Here is a 25,410-nt window from a genome sequence, read left to right on the forward strand (position 1 = left end):
TCATGCAGAGGCCGCGCCCATCCCAGCTCCGGCAATGCGAAAAAAGTCACGATGCGTCATGACGCAGAGCGAGTTTGACACCCGTGGAGTAGACATAACTGATGGCAGAGATAGCCATAGCCCCCCTATGCCACGAAAGGTTTTATAGGCGATAATAATCAGCACCTTGAACTGCACGCAGAAGCTCAATGATAACTAGTGCAGCTTTCCTAGCAGAGGTATTGCATGGGCATATCGAGATGCTTCCATAATGGCTGGTGCTGCTCCATTCTGGACCATCTGTAGCTTCTGAGTGGTCTTCAAGGGCAGCCACATGAGAGCACAGCACAAGATGAGTGCCTGTGACAAGGGACATGCGGTCCAAGAAAGGGCACAATTGCTGCCCAGATGAATCAGTGCAATGACTCTTTTGGCTGTAGCTACCATGTGCTCACTGAACAGGAATTTTGAGTCCACGAGGACTCCTAAATTGTGCGCCAGTCTTGGATGGAAAGTATTACCCTATTCAGAACAAAAAAGTGGAGAATCTCTAACAGCCGAACAAAAGCTCTCCCACAGCCACTCTGTCTTGTCGGGGTTCATTTTAAGCCTGTTCTCTCTCAGCCAAACTAAAACAATTCCCAGTACGGGAACATTAACATTAGAATCATCCCAAAGGTGCTTTTCAAAAGGCAACTGGACTTTCTTGGTTTTTTTCCTTGAAAATGTCTCGCTTCTCATCTAAGAAGTTTCTTCAGCCCAATGCATTAATACCCATAAGGTCACAGAATGAACATTAAGAAATTTTAGATCTATCATCTACCTGAAAGACACAGTAACATACATTATATAGTTTATTCGGCATCAGTTATCAAGAATTTCAATAGAAACATTTCCCATGAGCATTTCTTAAAAGAGAGAACTGAAGCTATGAATCTATGCAACTCAATTGTATGGCCTAACCCAGGGGTAGGCAACCTTGGCTCTTTTATGACTCGTGGACTTCAACTCCCAGAATTCCTGAGCCAGCATAGGTATGCTGGCTCAGGAATTCTGGGAGTTGAAGTCCACGAGTCATAAAAGAGCCAAGGTTGCCTACCCTTGGCCTAACCACTGAACTACAACCTCTCCCCCTTTGTTAATCAGGGGAGGGAATTGTTAATGCACTGTCCTCAAGCTGATGAAATTGGAGAAGATGCTTGTATTTTAATAAAGGAGTTCTCTCAGGCACAGCAGAAGTTTTAGCAAAACAGTCTGGTATATGGCAATATCCCTCAATATTTAGTTAACAATATCTACAGAGCAGCTCATGAAAATACTTAAAACAACTTGTTACTGATCAAACACAACACAGGTCACAGGAAAAAAAATGACACTTATTTCCATATATAATATATATGGAAGAAAATGAATTCTCAGAATGTACAGAATGGAGCACTCACTGTTAAAGCACAAATGCACAAAGGATTGGGATTAAATTAATATGAAATGTACACTGACCTGAGTAAGATCTGGAATGTCACCCTGATCAATTCCAACTTGCTGGGTTCACAAAAAAGGGAAAAAATGTACATTACTACATGCAGTGGCAATGAAAATAAAGAACTGTGGACCTGAATGTCTACATAAAGCTAAGGGACCAGGGAGGACACGGACTGCTTTCTGAACTGGTACAATTCTAAATGCCACTTCCACAGAAAATTTTAATATTAAGTGTTGATCCATTTCAAATACCAGAAAGAGCAAAAATAGCTTGTGAGAATTTTTGACACTACTTGGAAAAACAACTTCAGTAAATACCTCAGCACAGACATGTCTTAACTACAATTAATAGAAATCAGACGTTCAAAATATCCCTTTAAAATGTAAACGGTTTAGGCGACATTTACATTCAACCACCACATAAAACCTACATTTGCAGGAAATTATGGGGCAAGAACTACAATCATGCACTTATTACTGTACCAGTACAGAAAAGCTAAATGAAATACTGCTGATGTGACTGGATTTATTTACCTCTGCCACTTTGAGGAATTCTGATAGTTTGGTCATTCTGGCTAAAAACTTTTTGTAAATATCCAGACCTTCTTTGCACTGGTTCTTCTTCATATCAAAATATTTTTCTGAAGCATAAAATTCAAAGAAAATATATTGTAAATAAAAGGGCTCCAAAAATCCATTATCTTATTAGAAGTTTAATAGGTTGAGAAAGTAAAATACATCCTAACCAAGAGATTAACACATAATTAACATATAAGAATCTGCCTTTTTTAATTATGGGGTTATAAGCTCTCACGTGCTATTATTGAGGACAAATAAAAACCGCCTGTAAATGAAAAGCTTTAGAAAAGGCTTTTATCTCTGTCAGACCACAAATTAATAATAGCAATATTAGAAAAAGCTTTGCCTTTGTATCTCCGAGGGATTACGGTAAGGCTACTAGAACATTAATTATGCAAGCTGACAAACGTCTTTGAAAAATACATATTAACATTCTTAAAAACATTTCTAACCTGTGGAATACAATGAAGTTATTAAAAAAAACAGCAGATGGATCCTAAATTCAATTGTGGGTGAGAATTTAGATGAACAGAATCTAAATTAACATTTGAATTCTTATTATTTAATTTCCATTTTAAACTTTATTATAAATCTTAGACAACGAAAGGAAATGTCAACTAATTTATTCCCAAGGAGCCTTTAGTGAAATTTAATGAGATTTTTACTAATTCTACGGCATCTTCTGAACCACACAAGTTCTTTTTCATAGTTATGGATGAATGCAAATTTCCACAATTTTATCATTACTATGAGGATTAGGATGGTCCCACCGAGTTGTATCTACATTCAGAATACTTTAAGAATTCAGTCTATATTGATATACAAAGTTTCTATCTCCTCCAAACCATCAGATCTTAATGTGGTATGCATAATTTAAGTCTTAATTTCATTCAACGTAATTAGTAGGTTCACACGTGGTTTACCATGTTGTTTATGCTTTTGTCAATTTATCCCCTCTCCCACTTCCAAAATTCAGACTATTTTAATACCAGGAAACAACAAACAGTACAGATTGCAACTCTAGAAAATTCTGTAGCTGTTGATTTTGGTAAGTGAAGTGTGTTTTCTCTGCGAACTAGTTAACCTGCTGAAGTATTATGGAACATTTCAACATCACAGATGGCCAAAGCTGTACAATATCAGTGTTTTTTTTTTAAGAAAGCAATTTCTAACATTATGGATACGAGGCAGAGGAAGCTGTATATGGATGTTGGAAAAGAATGCAGCAGAAAGGAGCATAAGCAAAACTATTATGTGATGGCCAAGGGATACATGTGTGTGACAGAAACAAATTGTGAAATAAGACAAAATAATAAACAGGTTAGAATATAAAGAAATGAAGGAGAAGTTGAACATGGAAAATATCTAGAAAACCTCGTACGTAGGTTTACATGTCTCCACTTTAAATTATTTTCATGTCACATACCTAACAGGTTAATGATCCCCTCGTTATAGGCTGCAAAAAGCCTAATGGAATCTTTAAAGAGGAGCATGAAGGCAGCATTGATTACGCCATTGGTTAGTTCATTTGGGTTTGCCTGCACAGAAAACGGCAAAAATGGAAAAGAGTTAAAACACGAGGAAGTAAAAACATTCCCTCATTCCCTTGGAAAAGTCCAACTCTGTTTTATAGCAGTAAAGAGCAATTCCTAGGCTTACATCAAAATCAAGAAGTGCATCCAGCTGATTCTGAATAATTGGCAAGGTTTTCAAAAGTTTTTCAGTATTCATTGTCCTCATCACACCATCAATCCTTCAAAGACATAACGAAAAATACATTTTAAAGGTTTATCAGAATAACACATGTAGCGCAACAAAATCACAACCTATGCGTCAGATTCTAATAAAACTGCTCCTTTCTGCACATGTTAATAATAATAATAATAATAATAATAATAATAATAATAATAATAATAATAATAAAGTTGGAAGGGACCTTGGAGGTCATCTAGTCCAACCCCCTGCTCAGGCAGGAAACCCTACACCATTTCGGACAAACTGGCTGTCCAGTCTCTTCTTAAAAACTTCCAGTATTGGAGCATTCACCGCTTCTGGAGGCAGCTTGTTCCACTGGTTAATTGTTCTCACTATCAGACATACTTGAGTATGTCTTCTGAAATCACATAGAAAAAAATAGGCAAAGAATGGGATTTTTTTTCAATTTTCAAATCACACCATTGAATCTCTTTAAGGAATATTTCCTATTAATGTTATAGCTATGTTCAAAATGCAGAAAAAGTTAACTGGAAAAAGTATTGTAGATACTTTAAATCGATGTAGCAAATTGGATTTTTCTTTTTCTTCTCTATGTACAGTATTTCGTTTAAGCTGGTTCCGTTCAACTTCTGCCCTCCAAACACAAAAGCGTGAAAATCTAAGTGACCCTTACCCTCTTTTCATTTTGGTGAAATCAACTGCTACAAGTCTATAAGAAAGTGCTTTTTCGTTCAAGTATCTGCTATATCGTCTGATGAAGGTAGACATATCATAGCCTGAAAATAAAGAAATTTTCAGTTAGACATTTTTTTTATTTTTACATCCTTATAAGTCTTCTTCTGTATTGTTTTATATATACATATATAATTTAGAATTTTTATTATAATAGCCAGATGTAACACAAGCTAAAGAAAGGAAAGAAATTAGGAGTAAAAAGTGCAAGGGAAATAGGAAGTCAGAATAAAGAAAAAGAAACATAAAAAAGTTGCTTTACAACTTCATCACAAGTATAAACAATTTAGTAATTCTTCATCCTTTCTAAAGTTACATTTAATTCTTCCACCTACATCTTAACTATAAGCAAATACATAAAGTATCTTTTCAATCCTGGTGTCAGCAGAAAGTTCATAAAAGATAGCCACAAGTAACAAAATATTGTGTTTTAACCTTATTCAAATAAACCAAATTTATATTAATTCATTTCAATTGTAACAATTTTAATCTTTAGTTCATTCAAATATTGTCATAGAATTTAATTTCTCTTCATTTTTTTTCTTTGTCCCATTACACAGAATTCTTCAAGACTTTAAGAAGCCTCTTCTGTAAATCCAGTAGGAAAATTTTATTCAAGTCACTCTCTTGGTTTGTCATTTGCACTTCCCTTTTAAATTTTAAAGACTCAGCCAATTTCTTTTGTAGATCCAGTGAAACATCCTTTCCTAAATCGTTCTCCTTCGCCTGTCAGTTTAAATTATTTTTTTAAACCATTTTCTATGTCTTCAAATTTATTCTATATCTGACATTGCTTCAATAACATCTTTTACATCTGTAGTCTATCTATAGAAGCCAACATAATTTCTTAGCTTGTTGATATTATGGCTGCTATTTTCTGATTCCATTCTTCAAGTCTCCTTCAATATTTCTATTCTCATTATGTTTTCCACCATCTCAAAAACCTACGTATCTTTCGTACACCCCAAATCTTTAGTTCGTTCCAGTGTCCAGTTTTTGAAATCATGAAATTCTTTGTTAATCTTGTAAAAACCGAAACAGGATTTATTCCCCACGAGAAGGTATATGTTCTTCATAATTCCAAACTCTTGTACAAACTTCGCTGTTCCAATTTTATTTGGACCCTTACTCTGTTTATAAGTTTCTAAGATCAAAATCTTATTTAGCTTTTTGCTATTTCTTTCAGATTCTTTAAATTCTTAAGCTTATGATTAAAATGTTCTTTTTGTTCAGCATTAAAGGTAGACAGTTATTCTAAAGATCTAGAATAAAGAAGTAGTTACTAAGCAATTTCTGAAATTGATTAGAAAATGAAGTTTGCCGAGTGTCCTTTAAAAATCTCCACTGCAGTTGCAAGCAAGATGGCTAACACCATTGTCTCCTGGTGCTCAAACTCATAGGAAAGTACTGTCCTAGGACGGTGATGGCGAACGTTTTAGAGACCGAGTGCCCAAACTGCAACCCAAAACCCATTTATTTATTGCCGGGTGCCAGGTGGGCGTGGCCCCCTGGGTGGGCGTGGGCAAGTGGGTGTGGTCACCTCGATATTGCTTGTGGGGAGGGACGCCTGTGGGGGCTGGGCAGGGTTGGGGGAGATTCAGGGTGTCTCTGGCAGTTGGGGCGGTGGGCAGGAGTCCTGCGGGGTGAGGCGAGGTGAGGCAAGGCAGAGCGGGGGTGCAAGGCGAGGCAGGGGCTGGGGCGGCTGCTGCCTGACACCATCGGCCCCCACACACAGATTCCAGTGAGCACATGGGGGCCGACAGCATCCGTCAGCAGCCACAGCCTGCCGGCCTCTCGACCGGCGCACTCTGGGGCTCCGCAGCCCACCGCCAGTAGTTCAGAGAAGCCGCCTCTGAGCTGGACGGCTGACCAACAGCTGAGGAGGCGATGCAGTGGGTCGTGCCCGGGAAAAGGAGAGCATGCGAGGCCAGGAGGGATGGGACGGGGGGGAGGGAAACCAGCTGTGCTGGGATGCATCTGGCCATGTGGGACCTCGGCAAGTTAGCGGACAGCTGGTTGAAGAGGGTCAGTTGTCATCTCAGGGGCATGGCGCGCGTGCCCACAGAGAGGGCTCTGAGTGCCGCCTCTGGCACACGTGCCATAGGTTTGCCACCACTGTCCTAGGATCTCCTAACATGAAGCAGCCATCAAGAACACATGTGGGAGATCTTCTGTTCTCTCTTTATTTATAGAGGTTCCAAGGAACTTATCTATTGATCTGTTTGTTGGTCTCTGGCTTGGTCATTCGCTCCCCTTTCAGAGGGCCATAGTCAATTGGCCATATCTCCACCAAAACCTTCTTATAACAATTCTTCTGAATGTATTGGGATCCAAATTAATTTCGGTTCCTTGGAATATCCATCTTCCAGCTGTTTCAACTTGCAAACCTCTTGGCATTAGCTAATTGATGTAGTTCCTATGAATGGCAGTATTACCTCGTTAAATAAAAGCCAACAACATTTTGAGGAGTTTGTTTAGAACAATTTATGTCCTTATTATTCAGCTTGTGAATCATCAATAAGCGGGTATTTTAGTAATTGACACTCTGACAAGCTGCGTACAATTCAAATCAAATTCTTGATTTATAGAGATCAGCAATAAACAAGCAAATAAAACCCATCAGTTAAAAAGAAAAGGCATGTTTCATGTTAATTGTTGCCTCAACTGAATTGACACTACAATAAATTTGTTTAGTGTGTAGGTGGTTTCATAGATTGAGACTGAAAGTAAAAAGTGACTGTAAAAAATTGTCTGTTCCCCAGGTGCACTTAAGTAATAAAAGAGGGATTATCATGTCTTTTCAAAGATCCTTATAAAAGCTACAGTAAAAAAATGTTGACTTGTCTCAATTTCACAAAGGCAAGGATGGAAGGATGCTGTGCCTGGCCCTAAAAAAATTCTTTTCCTCAAGTTAGAGGGCTTGACCATTCCAAATTCGATGCTCACTTTTAAAACCCCAATCATCTGAAGAATCACTCTTTTCATTATCAATAACAAAAACCTCACTAAGATAAAGAGACGTAACAGGCTAATCAAATATGATTCAATTTAAACACAGAATATAAATTCAAACTTATTTTTAAAAGAAAAAGAATCCTTACCCTGCATGGCACTTTTATCCAGATAGTTGTTGAGATTAAATAATGTATTTCGAGATGCCAAGTATTGAATAAAGCGCTGTGAACAAATGAATCAGAATTCAGATTATCTTTATTATCTTTCTGCAGATTATTATCTTTCTATAGAAATATTTTATACTGCTAATTTCTAAGCAAGTGACACATGAAATACAGATAGTCCTCAACTTATGACAATTGAGCGCAAAATTTATGTTGTCAAATGAGAATTTGTTAAGTGAGTTTAGCCCCATTTTATGACATTTCTTACCACAGTTGTTAAGTGAATCTGGCTTCCCTATTGATTTTGCTTATCAGAAGGTTGCAAAAAGTGATCACATGACTTGGGACACTGCAATAGTCGTAAGTAAGAACCAACTGCTGTCTGAATTTCTATCACATGATCATGGGGATGCTGCAAAAGTTGTAACTATGAAAAATGGTTATAAGTCACTTTTTTCAGTGCCGTTGTAACTTTAAACAGTCACTAAGCGAACTGTTGTACGTCAAGGACCACCTGTAGTTCCTTGATCACATAAACAAGAACTATTTCTTGTTTTTACTAAGGCAAGCCAATTATATCTATTAATAGTTACAATTTTGCAATCACTAACCAGAGAGATAAAACTGGAGCAGAATGATGTAAGAGAAACTGATATGCAATGTATTTCATAGCAACTCTGATTTACAAATGGTTCCATGGAAAAGGGAAATGGAAGCAAAACTCAAATATTATACCACTGCAGATTGCTCATTTTGCATGCCTTTCATCATATGATGATTATAAAGAATACTATTCTTTATACTATGTGCTATACTATTGTGAGATTATTCTCACGACAATTAAGCAAGATTTACATCTACGCATAGTAGGAAAATAGACCTGGTACAAATCCAAGGCAAAGACGTTTTACTCCTAATGCTTTAATTGCCGCAAGCTGACACGACTAACAAGTTATTATCTCATTGTCCTTTGGGATTCTTCCCATTCTAAGATATGGGATATTTTTTTAGCTTTAGTTTCCATTCTATTAGCTTCCTGCATGACTGAACACTATAAACCACTTCAGGATTTGAGGCAGAATTGCCTCGGTCCTGTAAAAATCTGTAAAGCAAATTCCACTCTGTTTTTCAAATCAGGGGGAGATATTTTTGCATGCTAAGAGTGGAGCTGATAGATTTTATGACAAACATGTCTTCTAAAAATAGCATATACACACACTTTGGGGATAAAGGACTGTTAACTAGACAACAATGGAGAGTGCATTGTTCAATTCCACCACAAAGTGAGCTTGGGATGTGTATTCAACTCATTCTCATTCAGATTCCCCAAGAAGTTTGAAACAGTCAAATGCTAACAGGCACAATGTTGTTAAAATGGCAAGTGGGCAATAGAATCCTTGGAACCTTTAAGGGCAAAAATAAAACCTGTCAGGCCAGAATCTCACAATGCAGGATAAGTACTTCATTTAACACATTTGCTAATTTCTGGGGGGGGGGGGGGACTAATAAAATAACTTTCTATGCCAGTATTTGCTTTCTAATAAGGAGCTACATACGCAATTCCTCCTGGTTTTTGAAGCCTCTGGCATGCCGTCTTTGGGAAATTCACCAGGCACTGATTTTGAAAACCCTCCCCTTTTGAAATGTATTGCAAAATGCTGCTTTCTTACCTCATTTCCATACATCATGAGGTGGTGTGTTGTAATTAGAGCTTTGAACACTACTACCCAGCTACTGTTTGCCGTCCTCTCAAAAAGCGTGTCTGCTAACTGTGGAATATTCACATTCATCTCATTTGTGCATTGAATTAAATCTGAAATTCAAGAAACAAGGTGTTTTAATAAATATGTATTCATTTACCAAATTTGTTTGCCACCCATCTCACCCTTTTTATACCAATAAAAGCTCAAAAAGAGGGATATGCTCAAAAGTATTCTGGAATCCTAAAATTCATTCTCATATTCAACCGACTGCAAGTAGTCCTCATTTAGCAGTTACAACAGTGATAAAAAAGTAACTTTATACGATCATTCCTCATAGTTATGACCTTTGCAGGTCTGTAAAACAAAGGAAAGCTGTAGCAACATCAAAAGCAGTTGTAGTTTCACTTAGTGACTGCTTTGCTTAACTATCGAATTGCCTCTCCCTTCCCCAAGATTGCGATGGCTAAACAAGGACTGACTGTGTTCTTCACGTTTCACACATTAGCTGGGGAAATTACATCAAACACTTTCTAAATGTTTCATCATGATTCCACATCTTTAGTATCAAGCAACTTTCTTTTGCAGCACCGGTTTTATTCTCTAGTAAAAATGATGCAGCAAGCTTGCTGAATCAGACACATCTATCCATCCTTTACAAACAGGAACTGATGTGTATACATCTAAAAGAAAAGTTTTACCAAATCAGAAGTGGCAAATTATGTTTAGAGCATGACAGGATTAGAAATAGAGGCTATCATTACTGACACGTAGACAAAAGCCTAAAATGATGTATCTAGCCAAAACTGGAGGGAGGGAGAAAGACTGGAGTCTCTTCCAGTACTTCAAAACTCTTGGACTATTCGCTAACATTTTGAATATGCTGAAAAAAAATAGAGAGAGAAAAATAATTGTGGCAAGCAGTTGGGCAGGTTTGAAAGACTTGTGCAGAGAAACAGCACAACCCCAAACGTCTTCACTAGTTATACAAGCAGTGAGAAAATACAAATAGTGCTGGATTGTCTACATTCGTTTTACACATAAATATCAGCTTGTTGCAACAAAGTCAGCCATCTTAAATTCAAACAAATTATAGCATTAAATCTCCAATGTGCCTAAAAAAACCCCATTCCTTAATAAATATTTGTTAGTTTATAGTGATTTTACCTTGGAATAACCTAAAACTGGCCTAACAGACTACTTTATAGGAAAAATAAGAGAACTGTGTTACTTTGTAAATGACAAGACAAGGATGAGGAGAGAAAGCATGCAGTAAGTAACCTGATAAACCAGCTGAGAAAAATGCACAGAAAATGAATAGGAGGAGGTTGGCCCAAAGATTCGCAGCTCAGTTTTTTTTCCTGGTAGCACACAGGAAACCCAAAGAGCTGAAGAGAGAGCAGACAGGCAGGCAATGTGACAGTAGAGCAAATGTTTAATACTACTGGCCTTCAGTTCAATGGTCTAATAGTCCTACAGTCAAACTACTGTGTTTGTCCGAAAGTAAGACCTACCCTGAAAATAAACCCTAGCCTGATTTTTGGGGATAGGCCTAATCTAAGCCCTAGTTTGGGGGCAAGGTGCATGTCTAAAAATCAAGCTAGGGTAGGGGTGGGGGGATGGAGCTGCCCCACGCGCCCCGTACCATTGCAGCCAGGCCTCCCATGAATCAACGCCTGCATCGTGCGCCCACTTCTTCTGCACCGCCCCCCTGGCTTGCATTTCGCTGTCGGAGGCCTTCTGGAAAGGTCTTTGATGGTGAAATGCAGGCCGGGGGGGCACCACGCGCATCAATCCGGAGCTCTATTCTCAGCTGCAGAGGCATTTCCTTCGGCCACAGAAGAAGTGGGCCGACTGGGCAGGGCTGTCAGTGCTGCCGTGGTGAGGTGAGACCATGGAAAAGACACCACCAAAAACTAAGACCTGGTGCCTCTATTGGAGGCAAAAAAAATAAGACCAGATCTTATTTTTGGGGAAACACGGTAAGATCCAGTTAGCACTTTTACCAGAACCTGAGCAGGCATGAATAATATTAGAAAGTCTCCCATTTTCCCCTTGTTATTCAATATTCCCTATTTTCATCAAATGATTCAGGTTGTAAAACAATATATTGTTTCACTTTTCCTCACCTGGAATTTTTGTCACTGTGAACAAGCAGGATATGCAAGCATTCAAATTTAGCATTTCTCTGAAACTATAAACATCACCCGGATTTTATTTCTCTTAATATTATTTCACTTTCTTCCTCTCGTGTGACCCAGCCGGTTATCATCCAAACTCAAATATTCCCAGTTTGCTCAGGCCTCTAAAAGTCACCATTTTTCTAGAAATTCCCTACTCCTTATTTTCTAAACCACAATTTCCTACATGAATTTTCTTGATACTGCTGTTCATGGGAAATCACAAAGGAATAGCTTGCCAACTCAGTAATTGGGTAATATAATAATTAAACACTTCATTTCTGCAAATGGTCCTGCCCAAAATGTAGATGCAGATGAACTTAATCTTTGTCCATCTTCTGCAGCTACTTTATCAACATGACCAGGCATAGCACGTACAGTAATTCTTCACAATCTACAGACAAGTCTGCACCATAGAAGTGATTGATAATATTCCTGTCCTTCAGAGAAAGTACAGGCCCACTGATGCCCTCTAAATGTTCTTGGTCATCATAGAGCAGGGGTGTCAAACTCAATTTCATTGAGGGCCGCATCAGCATTGCGGTTGCCCTTGGGGGGCGGGTGGGTGTGGCCAGGGTGGGTGCAGCCTACTGAGTGGGGGTGGATGGAGTGGGTGTCGCCTACTGGGTGGGTGTGGCCAGCTCTACATCATTCGCGTCAAGGATGCCTGTGGGGGCCTGGGCAGGAGTGGGACAGATCTGAGGGTCTCTGGCAGAAGGGGGTGGGACCAGGGCAAGTGCCAAGGCATGGTCCATTTCTTCATTCCTCACAAAGAGGGACACCTCCCCAGCATGCACCCAGGGGGCGGGGCCGACGCGGCAGGGGCTGGTTCCTCACTGTTTCTGGATGGCCTTGTGGAGCTAAGACTGAATGTGTTTCAGCATAGATGGCCACCACAAAATTGTACATTGGCTCCCGGCCGGCCTGGGCCAGGACCAAGGCAGCGGGGGCCGTTCCCTCACTGTTTCCAGGATGGCTTTGCGGGCCACATGAAACCACTTCACGGGCCGCATCCGGGCCCCGGGCCTTGTGTTTGACATGTCTGTCATAGAGGGCAAAGCACAATAAGGAATTTCTGTAGTAGCCACTCTTCTTAACATCTGATCTTAAGGGATCAATATACAAATATGAGCCCTTGCAAATCAAATGTAGAAGAGTAGTAGGGTTCCATCTCTTCCCAACTCACGTTCTACTTTGAATTTAGCCTATCCTTCAATTCATTCACATACATATAATTGGAACAAGAAACTATATCTGTACTTGATACTGGATGGAATGCTCCAAGCAAACATGGGGGGGGGGGAAATCCTCCCAAGAAAAACAGTAGTTATTTCAGAAACTGTATAAATATATTAAACATATATTATTTTACGGCAATTATAAAATAAACATAAATACATTGCTGATCTGCACAAAATCCCAGCAAATTGGAGTTTGAGCCTTCTATTTGGTGCTTCAAGACCACAAATGAGAAAAGATAACCATTATCTGATAGCTATGATTTTGTTCAAACTGGACACCCTAAATTATAGTTCCAAGATGTAAAGTAATAGCTGGATTTTTTCCCCTCTGTTCATAAAGGATCACTCAATTAGCTGCTGATTATATGAATGCTGTGGTTATTCAAAGTGGCCCTTTGGATTTCCCAGCATTATATCTATCTATATTGCATTCCTTCATTTGCCCTAGATGTGCAAACAGGACTTTAGGGGAAACCCCCCCCCCATATTTCTACTGCAATAACAGTGTAATTCACTGCATTCATTTCAGATCCTAACATATTTTTTGCATTACAATGATAATTTTGTATTGCCTTTGTGCATTACAAGAAGCTGCACTAAAACAGCATATTTATGAAATGCTGCCTCTTAAGACTCCATCTAAAATCTGATAAAAAGGCCTGATAATTTTTTCTAGAAAACAGGTTTCTGCAACAAGTAAGGAATCTCTTTTATTTCCGGGATTTTGATTCACTATTTTTTCAGTCTTTTTGACAAAGACTGTCCATTATTATACATTTTATATCTGTTGCTTCGATGGGCTTTTAATAACAGTCATCTACACACTAGACTGAAGCTAAACCTGGAAAAAAATCAGTGAACCAATTAAGTGAGAATGAAGGCTTATATTAAAGGTAATAGGCATAGAACCATAAAATGATGGTAAAGAATGTGAAGTCTGAATCCTAATTCACCAATTATGATGCGATTTCAAGAAGGAACAAGATGGAGCACTCTGAAAAGCAAAACTGCAATCTAACTCAGCCATGCCCTCTACGTCACAAAGCAGTAGTAACTTCTGAATCCACTTTAGAGATACTCATAATCATAACTTGTTTTCAAAAAGAATCCAGTAGTTTTCCTGTCCCAGCATGCCTATGAGTAATTAAAGATATGATCCAATTCTGATCTCTTCTGTTACCAAATGCAAGCTATAAATCTGCAGACTTTTCTGCACTACTGATAATCCTGAGGTATAACTAATGTTTAGGGACCACCACTTGGCTCTACTGCGTGCAAAACCCAATCCATGTCAAACAGAAGCAAGCCATCACAAGAAGCAGCAAGTCTACCACACCCACTGTCTGGGAGGTGTGGTAACTATACCCCCAGATACAGCATTGCTGGTGTTGTTGTCCAGCATCTGGCTCATAATATCAAGCTATCCTCTAGCCTTGATCTCCTTAGAATATGCTGGTTTGCACTGCCTGCACCAGAGTGAAGTTGGCTCATTTGATATTGAATCAATTTGAAGCTTTTATTCTCAAGTGAAAGCAATCTACAGAATGAGAGCTATTATTTAAAAACTGTTTAAAAACTTTGCTGTGTAGCTAAAGCCACTATTGGCAAGTGAAGATAAACTGCCAGCAAGAATGCTGTTATAATAAATCAACATAACTGCCCGATATTCACAATCACAATATGAAATAAAACCTTCTGTACTGAAAATTCATTATTGATTAGTGAACATCACATCTAGCAGATAAGAAATTGTGAAAAATGCCTATCTAGAACCTGACAGCTAGCCTGAACTACATTCCTAAGCCGCATGGTTTCTAAACAGTTTTTAATCAAGCCATAAATCTGAGTTAACATTTTATTTTTTAAAAAAAAAGCAGAATCCATCTCTGTTGCAGTATAATTTACAACCTTCAACTGGGTAAGTACACTGGGTCACTATGGGCTAGTCACTGGCTGTGTCTGCACTACTGCCTGAATCACTGATAGGGCAAGCCAGGTTTTTAGCCTAGTATATATTGTGTGAATTCAGACTGGTATTTAATTTCTAGCTCAGTGTGCGCACAAAATCCAGAAATGTTAATTAGTAAACTATAGCTCAGATCAAACATAGCCACTATGTTTCAGTCAAATCTATCTCACAGGGTTGTGTTTTTTTGGGGGGGGGGGGGAAATTAGAATATTTATATAGCTCACTCTGCACATCTGCAGAAAAGACAAGGTTTATAGTTATGTGCCCATCTTCTTCACACACACATCCCATGTAAGTAGCTTAAAGGTGCATCGTTTTTTTGAAAGATGCAAAATGTTATAATTCTGCTTAATATTTACATAGAAATTTCCTTATCACCCAGAACAAAGTCAGGGGATTTGCTCATTTGACTGTATTAGGCATTTTAACTGCCATGCCAAATTGAAATATCATGCTAAGGCAGGTGAAAACCAAACTAGGGATAGTTTAGTGGGCAATAGTTAATAGATATCCATAAAACATGTAAGTGTTGATTAAAAATAAAAAGAACAGTTCTGTGAGATTCTAAGACATCTGAAAGAGATCACAGTAGATCACCTTAATTTCTAGAGAGGTTTTAGAGATCGTAATACTCATTTCTGATCTTGCCCAGAATTAAAGCGAGAATTGCTAACAATATGGAAAAATATAGGACTTCAGCAAAGCTATGACTGGGTACTAAAATGCCCTTATTCTAAGAATAACACACTTTTTAACAGACCTAGAAAGATAGGAACGCACACACACACTCTTAACCTTTAAAAATGTGCAGTCAGTGTTATCCACTGAAAGGATGGGGCTGTGGCGGGGAGGGATTATGGTTTAAAATAGTTTTCTGTGTTGGGATAAAAGTTTTACAAGTGGAAGTTATAAGAGTAGCGATAAGGATAGCTGAAAATGTTTTAAAGTTCTAAAGACTGGCTAGGAAAAATTGACATGCCTAAGCAATGATCCTAAAGACAAGCACTCAGCACTAAGTTTGAGTGTGTGCTTCTATATTGATCATACTATAAACATAAATACTCTAAATCACTCAAATTGAGAGGTAGCAGACACTCCACAATATAAAGCACAGTACAGTATTGTTATTTTGTTCTTTGGCCCACCTTCAGCTGAACCACAGTGATTAAACTCCTATATTGTGCCAAATAACAATGTCAGGGTTTGCACAATTGAAATGTTAAGAAACCACATTATGCATTAGTATGATATGTAAACCCACCTAATGGACAAGTTCATATATATCACGTAAGACATAATTAATTTGGTTTGGCCTAATACGTGAAGGGAGTCACTGTGATTTATCACCATACTGAATCATAATACAATTTAACAAATACATGCCTGCACTACTGGCTTCTATATTCTCATAATTAATGCTAGGATACTAATCCTAGAGAAAACTGATAGTTTGAAATGTAAACAATTCAACAAAGAGGTAAGAATGAAACAACATATAAATAATGTAATTTCAAGCAACTAGTGTGAACTACCGACTAAGAAATAATGTAACAGTTTAATCAGACTTTTCCCTGCTATAAATAATAAATCCCTTGCTTTAAATCAATGCACATATAATATGCAGAAGCAATACTTAATGTGCATAAGAGCTAGTAAATATATAGTCTGAAAGTCTATGACCTGAAGTGAATTGAACTGAAGCATTCTGAATTGTATTTGTCTTCTGATCGAAACCTACTTTCCGCTCTTAAATTATATTACTTTTCACTTATCCCCAATATGCTCTTTTAATAATCTTTATTGCTGTAAAAATTTTGAATGAAGGAATGTTCATAAATGTTCGTAAATCCTAGCTATTGTTAGAGAAGAGGGAAAATTTAAATGCAGCACTGCAATGCTTTTTAAAAAAAATATATTATTCTATCCATGTGCCGCAAAAGGAATTCAACACAACAAAAGCAGCAGTACATAACATTTTTTTAAACATAAGTATACAGCATGTATAAGAACCCTGCATGGCAGCATTTGTTAACCTTTTTGTACTGCGAACATCCAATGATGATATTCAACATCATATAATTTCCAAAAATCAGCTTCCCTTACATTCTCACCATTAAATGAGACATTTTCCAAACAAAAGAAACAGGGTGAATTAAGCAGCATTGTATAGATTTTTCCTACCATGTTGAACAAAAATCAAACAAGCATTTCATATGCCTTCTTGGATTTAATTCTTTCTTTGCACTATGGCACAGACATAATGCTTAAATGGCTATTTGAATGTAGTGGAACTCATTTGAACAACTCTATGTGCTGCAATAGATTAAATCTATTTCCTTTTTAAAAATATTGTTATTTTCAATGTTATTGAGCAACCTGTTGTCACTTCCTAATTTCCTTGTACAATTGAGTTTACTGATTTTAAGCTGACATCTGAATAGGAAGTAAAAACCAGAAGACATACAAAATCTACAGACTATAAATGAAAACTATCTTGAGGATGTAGTTAATGGAGATGAAATAGCCAAGCATTTTAAGAATTTGAAGAAGCAAGAAGTTTTTAAATGCCACAAGATTTTGCTGCTCCTACAACAATTTTCCTTCTAGAACTAAACAGCATTGATATCTTTCTTATCTTTCTGAGTCAAAGTAAATAAACATTATCATGTACGTCTTAAATAGATATAGGAACAGATATTATCCAGAGTAAACAGTACACCCACGGTATATGTAGAAGACTAGCATCTTCTATTACAACAACCACAATTCTACAGTGAACAACAGTCAGGCAAGCTGAAAGGTTAGGAAATGACAATCTCATATTAGCACTGCTAATTCCGACTGCAGGTGATGCATGCATGCTTTGGTGACAAAGTAAACTTGTTGCTAAGAGAGTATAGAACAGGTAGAATTATCTCAAAAGAAATATAAAGCCTTAAATAAATACAAATAAAAGTATACACATTTCTATGTGCAACATCAAATGTAAAGGTAGATGTTTTACCACTGTGCCTTTTTGCAGAATAAAACATGAGAATGACATTCGTTTTGTCCTATGAAATAAATACTGCTTTAGAAAGTAGAAGTGATGCAAACTTAATGCTGCACTGTAATTTTTGCTCCATTATAACAGGAACATACAGATGGAAAGAAACAGTGAAAGTTTCAATAAAAGTACATGCCCTGGGACTGCATTTAATATCAGCACAATTCCAAAGAGCAACTAGAAGATTCCTGATTAGTCAATAATGTATTATCTGTGTTGTTTACTAAATTGCAAAGAAATATTATTGGGCTCGGATCTTTGGCTTACTAGTTGTCTTTGCTTAATCCTAGAAGCTAAGCAGGGTTGGCCCCAGTTAGCATCTGAATGGGGCCACTAGGGAATCCCAGGCTGTTGGCTACCTTAGGAAATAAGCAAAAACATTCTGGATTAAAGCAAGGTTAAGCCACTTTCTTAATGCTGTCAAGATAACTGCCTGAATGCAATGAGAATCAAGCTTTTGTAAAATAATAATAGTGATAAGTGGATAAAAATGCCAAATCCAGTATAAATATGAATCTGACTGCAACCAACTATAATAAAATAATGCAAGATCATCACTCAGATTTGTTACAAAGAACCGAATAAGAAAGGTAGCAACAAAGATGCATTGGAATATCTGCCAGAAATACTACTTGCCTGCAAGAACTGGTGAGAACACAAAGTAGAAAAAGTAATAGAAAATGAAAAAGCCAAAGGGCACTGGGACTTTAGAAATCAAACAGATAAGCATATGCCACATAAGAGACTTAACAACTGCTAAGACAAAAAAAAAAGTCTGGATAGTGGATGTGGCGGTTCCTGAAAACAGCAGAAGAAAAAAAAACTGGAGAAAAATCCCAAAATACAAAAAGAATTGCAAACCGAAGTAGAAGACTATGGTAAAGCAAAAACAGTACCAATAGGTGACTTGGGTGCAATCCCAAAACATCTGAAACACCACTTGAATACCATCAGCATTCACAAAATCACCATCAGAATTGCCAATGGAAGATTTATTTGGAACAGCTTACATCCTGTGCTGAAAGCTTTAAGATTATTAAACAACAATGTCTGTCATCTATCACACTGTCCTGGGGAAAAACTCAACAGGTGGACAAAAACATCTGGCTGACTGTGCATCTATAATAATGGCTTTAGTAATTCCATATTGATTCCAAGAAACTTCTCTTTTTCCAGCAATCTTCTAACACAAAATAAAAACTCTTCTTCCAAGAAGGCCATTTTAACTGCTATATAAAAAGCAAGGCAGAACAACTGAAATTATTTATATTGTTGAGCTCTGAGAGCACAGAACCACACTACCTTATCTTATCTGGTTGACCTGTTAATAGAAAGCTTTAGACCTCAGTTCATTAGGTCAAGAATGTCCTTTATTTGGAGGCAGATGTATTAGGACAAGAGTCACTTGACAGTGCTTACTTGATCTCTCACAGAAGACTTATTTTAACTCTGAGTTACTTGGAAGAGGCATGTTTATTTGTACCACAAAGAGACGGGAGGAAACAAACAAGCTCAGGAAATAAAACTCTTGCTCTGTCTTATATATTTTGGTGTTGTCTTTTTTAAACAAAGCCAAAACAGCAATTCTCCGTTCCCATTAACCTAACATAGGTAGTTGTTCTTCTAAAGGGCAGCGGAATATTACCGATCCTGTAAGACAGAAACATTGAACTTGATTCATATCTTCTCTTTAACCTTCTATAAAGGCTGGTCAGGACTCATTTAAAGTGGCAACAACTCGTTCGTTTAATCATGCTTTCTCACAGTTTTATACCAAAAGTGGCTTCAGCAAATCTAATGGACCATGTCTGGCAAACTGCACCTCCTTTGTTGTCCCCAGCTGTGAAGCAGTCTTGCTGGTCACCTTTGCACCTGCTGATCCAAGAAAGATAAGGACTGGAAGCCATCTGATCAACCCAATGCTATTGATTTTTCCATTTAACCCAGAGCACTATCTGATCCTCAATAACTGGTATCAGCTTTTCAGGACTCCAGGCGTCTTTCTTATCACCTGATGCTTCCCTCCACTCTTTTCTTTAGCTGACAATTAAAATGAAAACTTCTGCTTGCCAAACACATACACTACTTCCCAAGGCAGGTAGGTAGGTAGACATGTTAAATCTGACAAGAGATTGTGATTTGGAGGATGGATCTGAAAAGATGGCCTATTGTGCGTAGCTCAGTACCCAGATACTTTTTTTGACAACTGCTGCAATAGAGATTGTATCCCTCAACTGACAATGCAGCCCAAGGAAGGGATGCCAACAATCCAGACAGGGGTTGCCAAACACCCCCCCCCCCAGCACAACCTAGGATGCCAACAACCCAGGACAGAGAGGTTACAGATGCCCACTTACAAAGAGTGGCAGGTCATGACATCAGGGGGAACCATCACCATCTGACACAAGGGCGAAGGGATTTTACGCTTCCAGGGGGGGAGTAAAAAGAGGAAAACGAAATCCTCTCTCTGTTTGTTACGCACTAAATCTGAATCCTTCCTGCAAAATTGGCCAAGTGCGTTTGATTCTCCCCCCCCTCCAAATTTATTTATTTATTTATTATTTAAATTTATATACCGCCCTATCTCCCTTACGGGACTCAGGGCGGTGAACAGGCAATAATATTGGGGGGCAATATCAGTGGGGGGCTTCGGGGGAATCCATCTAAGCGGTTCTGTCAGTCTGTGCAGCCCAGCCATTAATGCCTTTAACCCACTGGGCCCATCCAGGGGGTGGGGCTCTGCCCAACCACAGCTTTTCCAGAGCCCCCCCAGTCCAAGCCCCCAGGCCCCACTGTTGTGGACACGGGCCCAAGAGGCCCGAACCCGGCCGCTGGGCCTGGCTAAGCCCTGGGTTAGTCCGGTCAGGAGGAAGCGCCCCTCCGGGCGGGGGTTCCCACCCAATCCTGGGGAAAATCGGAGAGTGAACTGTGGAAAACCCACCCCTGGGGTCCCGACGCGGGCAGAGAGAAAGAGGAAGCGGGAAGAACGTGGGAATGCACACGCGTGTTGGGCGCCCCCCCTCCCCTCCCCGCACTCACAGTCGAGGTGCTTCTTCTTGGGGCCCATGACTTCGTGGGTGGTGGCCTTGCAGACGGCCTTGGCGATGGCCGAGCCGGTGACGCTGTGCTGCGCCGCCGTGATCCGGTCGGTGATCGACTGGCCCGACATGACGGCGGCGGCGGCGCTCCCTGCCCAGCTCGGCTCCGGCGGCCCCTCAGCAGCGGAGGACTTCCCCGACGGCCCTCGGCAGAGGCGCAGGGCAGGAGGAGGAGGAGGAGGAGCGGCGGCAGGCAGGCAGGCAGGCCGCGGGGCGGAGCGCCACCAAGCCCGGCCCAGCCGCCGTGCAGCCCGGGCTGAGCCGACAGGGACGCCCCGGTGCGCGATTCCCCTCCGGCCTCTCGCCTTCTTCTCGCTCTCTCGCTCTCGCTCTCGCGGGCGACGGCGACGACGACGCGGCTCTCCGGCCGGCCAGACCTCCGCCCCGTCCGGCCTGTCGGCGCCGCCGCCCCCGCTGCCTCCTCACCTCAGAGGCCCGCGCCCGCTCCAGACAAAATGGCGGCGCGTCACGTGACCGGCGGGCCGCGACGCCTCGCCGCCGCCGGCCACGCCCCTCCCGCCTCGGCCACGCCCCGCGCGCGCCCCCAGGGGGCGGAGCCAGGCGCTGGCTTGCAAGACTGCTGGCGCTTCGCTTCGGGCCGCTTTGCGGTCGCCGCGCCGCCACCCGGGACGGGTTGGGGGGTCCCCGCGGCCTCGGAGGAGGCGAGACGGCGCGCAGCTGGGCCGCGGGCTGCTGCAAAGCTTCTCCGAGCCGGGCGGGTCTCCGGCTCCTGGGATCTGGGCATCCAGCCCCGGGGGTGTTCGGGGGGCGCCTGGCTGGGATCGCCCCTGCCGCGGGGACGGGGGTGGGTTGGGTAGGGACGGGCTGGCCCTTCTGGGCGGCTGCCTTTGCACGCCCGGTTGGAGGAGAGGAAGGCCAGCCGTCCTTTGTTGGTGGAGCCGTTTCTGTGCAGGGAATCCGAAGAGCCCCCTTTGGAAGAGGGGGGGGGGGAAGTGCAATAGATTGCACGTTGTTGTTGTTAGTTGCGAAGTGGTGTCCGACCCACCGCGACCCCATGGACAACGTTCCTCCAGGCCTTCCTGTCCTCTACCATCTTCTGGAGTCCATTGAAGCTCAGTAGTGCTTCAGTGACTCCATCCAGCCCCCTCATTCTCTGTCGTCCCCTTCTTCTCTTGCCCTCCATCTTTCCCAGCATCAGGCTCTTCTCCAGTGAGTCCTTCCTTCTCATTAGGTGGCCAAAGTCCTTGAGTTTCAACTTCAGGATCTGGCCTTCTAAAGAGCAGTCGGGGTTGATCTCCTCTAGGACTGACCGGTTTGAACGCCTTGCAGTCCAGGGGACTCGCAGGAGTCTTCTCCAGCAAGGCGAAATCGGAAGGCCACAGCAACGCCGAGGGAAGGGAAAAGATGGCCACTTTGCATGCAATGGGGGGGGGCTTCGGGGGAGTCCTTAAGTCGGCCTGGGTTCCAGCTGCGCGCCCGGTCGGGTTGCAAAACCTGCCCGGCTAAAATAGGCTCTGCTATATTCAAGCCAGGTCTGTGGTGTGTGTGCATGCAGTTAGGTATGCTGATGAAGGCGAAAGGATCTTGTGTTTCACCTTTTAGCTGCTGGGGGGGGGGAGGAAAGGGATCAATGATCATTAGTGGCGTTAGTAATGCTAATGCTGAGTGTCTCCCGTAGGATCTGCCTGGCTGAGCCAATCTGGCGCTCTCCCGGCCTTCCGCAAATGCGGCTCTGCTGCAGCTTCGTGGGGAGCTCAGAAGAACCCCCCTTGGGGGTGGTTAGCATCCTGAAGGCAGCCCCCAGCCTTTTAATTCACTTTTCAGGTTGAATTTTTAACTCCTTGCCTCTTTTGTGCAGATTTTATGTAGGTGGGTGGGTAGAGAGGGGGGGGACGATGGCTCAGTGGTTAAAGATACTGAGCCATTTTGTCAACTGAAAGCTAATAGTCCAGATTTGATACCTGAACACCACGCAACAGGGTAAGCTCCCATTACTTGCCCCTGCTCCTACCCACCTTGTTCAAAAGCATGCAGATGCGAGTGTTTAAATAGGTACCACTTTGGTGGGAAAGTAAGTAACAGCATTCCACACACACCTCAGCGTACAATTATGCTGGCTACATGATCATGGAAGTGTCCTTGGACAATGCTGGCTCCTTTCGGGGCTAAGAAATAGATGAACACCACTCCAGACTCCGACACAACTGGACAGGAGAAACGTTTACCTTTAGGCCAGTGATGGCGAACCTTTTAGAGACCAAATGCCCAAACTGCAACCCAAAACCCACTTATGTATCGTCAGGTGCCGGGTAGACATGGCCCATTGAGTGGGTGTTGCCAATTGAGTGGGCGTGTCTCATTGGGTGGGCATGGGTGCGGTGGTAACGGCAGACTGGGTGGGACTAAAAAGTTAATCCCAATTTTGTGAAATTGATTGATTGAACTTTTTTTTAAGCGAAAAGGTTTTATAAAACCCAGCTGAAGGCCTAGGACTGGGGCGACGGCGCGTGTGCCCACAGAGAGGGCTCTGCAGGCCACCTGTGGCACACGTGCCATAGGTTCGCCACCACGGTTTTAAGCTAAGATAATATAGATAGATAAATGATAGATAGATAGATAGAAAGATAGAAAGATTGGATAGAAAGATTGGATAGAAAGATTGGATAGATAGATAGATAGATAGATAGATAGATAGATAGATAGATAGATAGATAGATAGATAGATAGATAGATAGATAGATAGATAATAGCAGTAGCACTTAGACTTATATACTGGTTCACAACATTTTACAGCCCTCTCTTAAATGGTTTACAGTGTCAGCCTATTTGCCCCAACAATCTGGGTCCTCATTTTACCGGCCTCGGAAGGATGGAAAGCTGAGTCAATCTTGAGGTGGTCAGGATCGAACTCCTGGCAATGGGATGATAGATAGATAGATAGATAGATAGATAGATAGATAGATAGATAGATAGATAGATAGATAGATAGATAGATAGATAAAGAAAAAGAAAGAAAGAAAGAAAGAAAGAAAGAAAAAGAAAGAAAGAAAAAAAGAAAATATAAATGATGTATAGATAAACTGTTGGCTAAGGCCAGCTCAAACAGCAAGTTGGAGAGGCCTGTTGCTGGCCATCCAGATGAGCCTCAGTACAGTACAGTGAATTCAGCTTCATCCCATTTGGTTTTGGCTCCTGTGCAAGGACGGGTTATTGGTGACAGTGCTGGTGCCAATCGCCCACAAATGCTTGTATTGAGAATACAATGATTGCTTTGACCAGGCTTCCAGACTCCAACTGCATCTGGGAAAAGCTGACTTCAGTACACCCTGGGCAAGAATAGGATCTTTTTGTTTGGCTGTGAAACTGTTCATCAGAATCTTTAACTGTGAAGCAAAACAAAAGACCAACCCCCCCCCTCAAAAAATCGTTTTAATCTAAAGTTGGAAAAAGGCTGACCACTGCCCCTTTGGAGAATGATTTAAAATGTAATGTTCTTAGGGCCCAGAGAGTTAGACAACATCAGGGGATAAAAAAAGCAGGTTCGTTTGCAGTTTTTTTTAAAGAACACATTCCTGGACGTATTTTCCCCTAATTTAGTTGCAGTTTAATGATAACAGCAACAGTTTTGGCGTAAAACTGGATGGAAAAAAAAAGTAACCCACACCTGAATGTTACTTTTCAAAAGCATTTTTTCCCAAGATGGATGGAGGACAGACAGACTGTTGGCTAAGGTCAGCTCAACTTTGAAATTGATTGTCAGCTGAACCATGAATGCTTAACCATGGAAAGCACTATGGGTGGAGAAGGAAAGAAGGAAGGAAATCAATTGTAGAGTGGTGCAAGAAATTATAGCCACATGCAGTTTACAGAAGAAGAAAAAACAATACCTTGTTGATTTTCTCAAGAAGTGCCAAATTATAAACTATTGGCTGGACCAGAGGGAAAACCTTGGAAATCAGAATGTGTCTTCAGAATTATATATTGACTTCCTAGTGGGCTTTACAGCTATGGCTTTTATCTGTCCAAATTTTAATCAGATCTAATGCTGTTTAGCTTTCACCAAATCACCAGGGCTAGCTAGATACTGCCACCTGCTGTGACTCTATGCTGAGTAATTGCTGCCCAAACAACATATAGTTTCATAATCATAATTCTCTATATATTGTGAGCTTTATAGTATATGATGGTTGACCACGAACTTACAAGTAAGTCAACTTCAGGGAGAAATTTGGTGAAACTTAACAGTTTTAGAGCAAGTTGTGTTCTTCAACTGATATTCTCAACAGTAGCTTCACGAGAGCAGCCGTGTGTGGGGAAGTAATGGGAAGACTCTTCTCTGTTTGGATCAAATAATCCCAGAAATGAACTCAGATATAATTTGTTTCTGCTCCTAAAAGAAAACATCTTTGATGCAAAAACAATTACTGATTTCATGGCTAATGCACTTAGTTGCCTTGTGTCATATGTCAACCAACAGAAACTCAAAAGATAATGTCTGAGCAAGGATTTTATGTTACAATTGCTTTTGTCCTTTGGAGAATTTTAAACGAGACCCCCCAAATCTTCAATTTATAACCTACACATTCTGTTTCCATTGTCTATTTCTTA

The 25,410-nt window shown here is 40.7% G+C and overlaps 1 protein-coding gene across 1 annotated transcript in view; it reads right to left on the reverse strand.

Moving 5' to 3' along the window:
• The window catches only part of LOC107303182 (phosphatidylinositol-binding clathrin assembly protein), a 40,773-nt gene extending 19,861 nt beyond the window's left edge, over window positions 1-20,912 (reverse strand). The window contains exons 1-8 of the mRNA XM_015832385.1: window positions 20,783-20,912; window positions 9,278-9,420; window positions 7,590-7,665; window positions 4,430-4,532; window positions 3,700-3,793; window positions 3,467-3,578; window positions 1,996-2,102; window positions 1,480-1,521 (exon numbers count right to left, since the gene is read on the reverse strand). Of these exons, the coding sequence (XP_015687871.1) occupies window positions 1,480-1,521; window positions 1,996-2,102; window positions 3,467-3,578; window positions 3,700-3,793; window positions 4,430-4,532; window positions 7,590-7,665; window positions 9,278-9,420; window positions 20,783-20,912 (807 nt within the window). The remainder of the gene's footprint in view (window positions 1-1,479; window positions 1,522-1,995; window positions 2,103-3,466; window positions 3,579-3,699; window positions 3,794-4,429; window positions 4,533-7,589; window positions 7,666-9,277; window positions 9,421-20,782) is intronic.
• Between the last annotated feature and the right edge of the window lie 4,498 nt (window positions 20,913-25,410).

The sequence above is a fragment of the Protobothrops mucrosquamatus genome, unplaced genomic scaffold (genome assembly GCF_001527695.2).
Source record: "Protobothrops mucrosquamatus isolate PMUCROS unplaced genomic scaffold, P.Mucros_1.0 scaffold_25, whole genome shotgun sequence".
NCBI lineage: Eukaryota > Metazoa > Chordata > Lepidosauria > Squamata > Viperidae > Protobothrops > Protobothrops mucrosquamatus.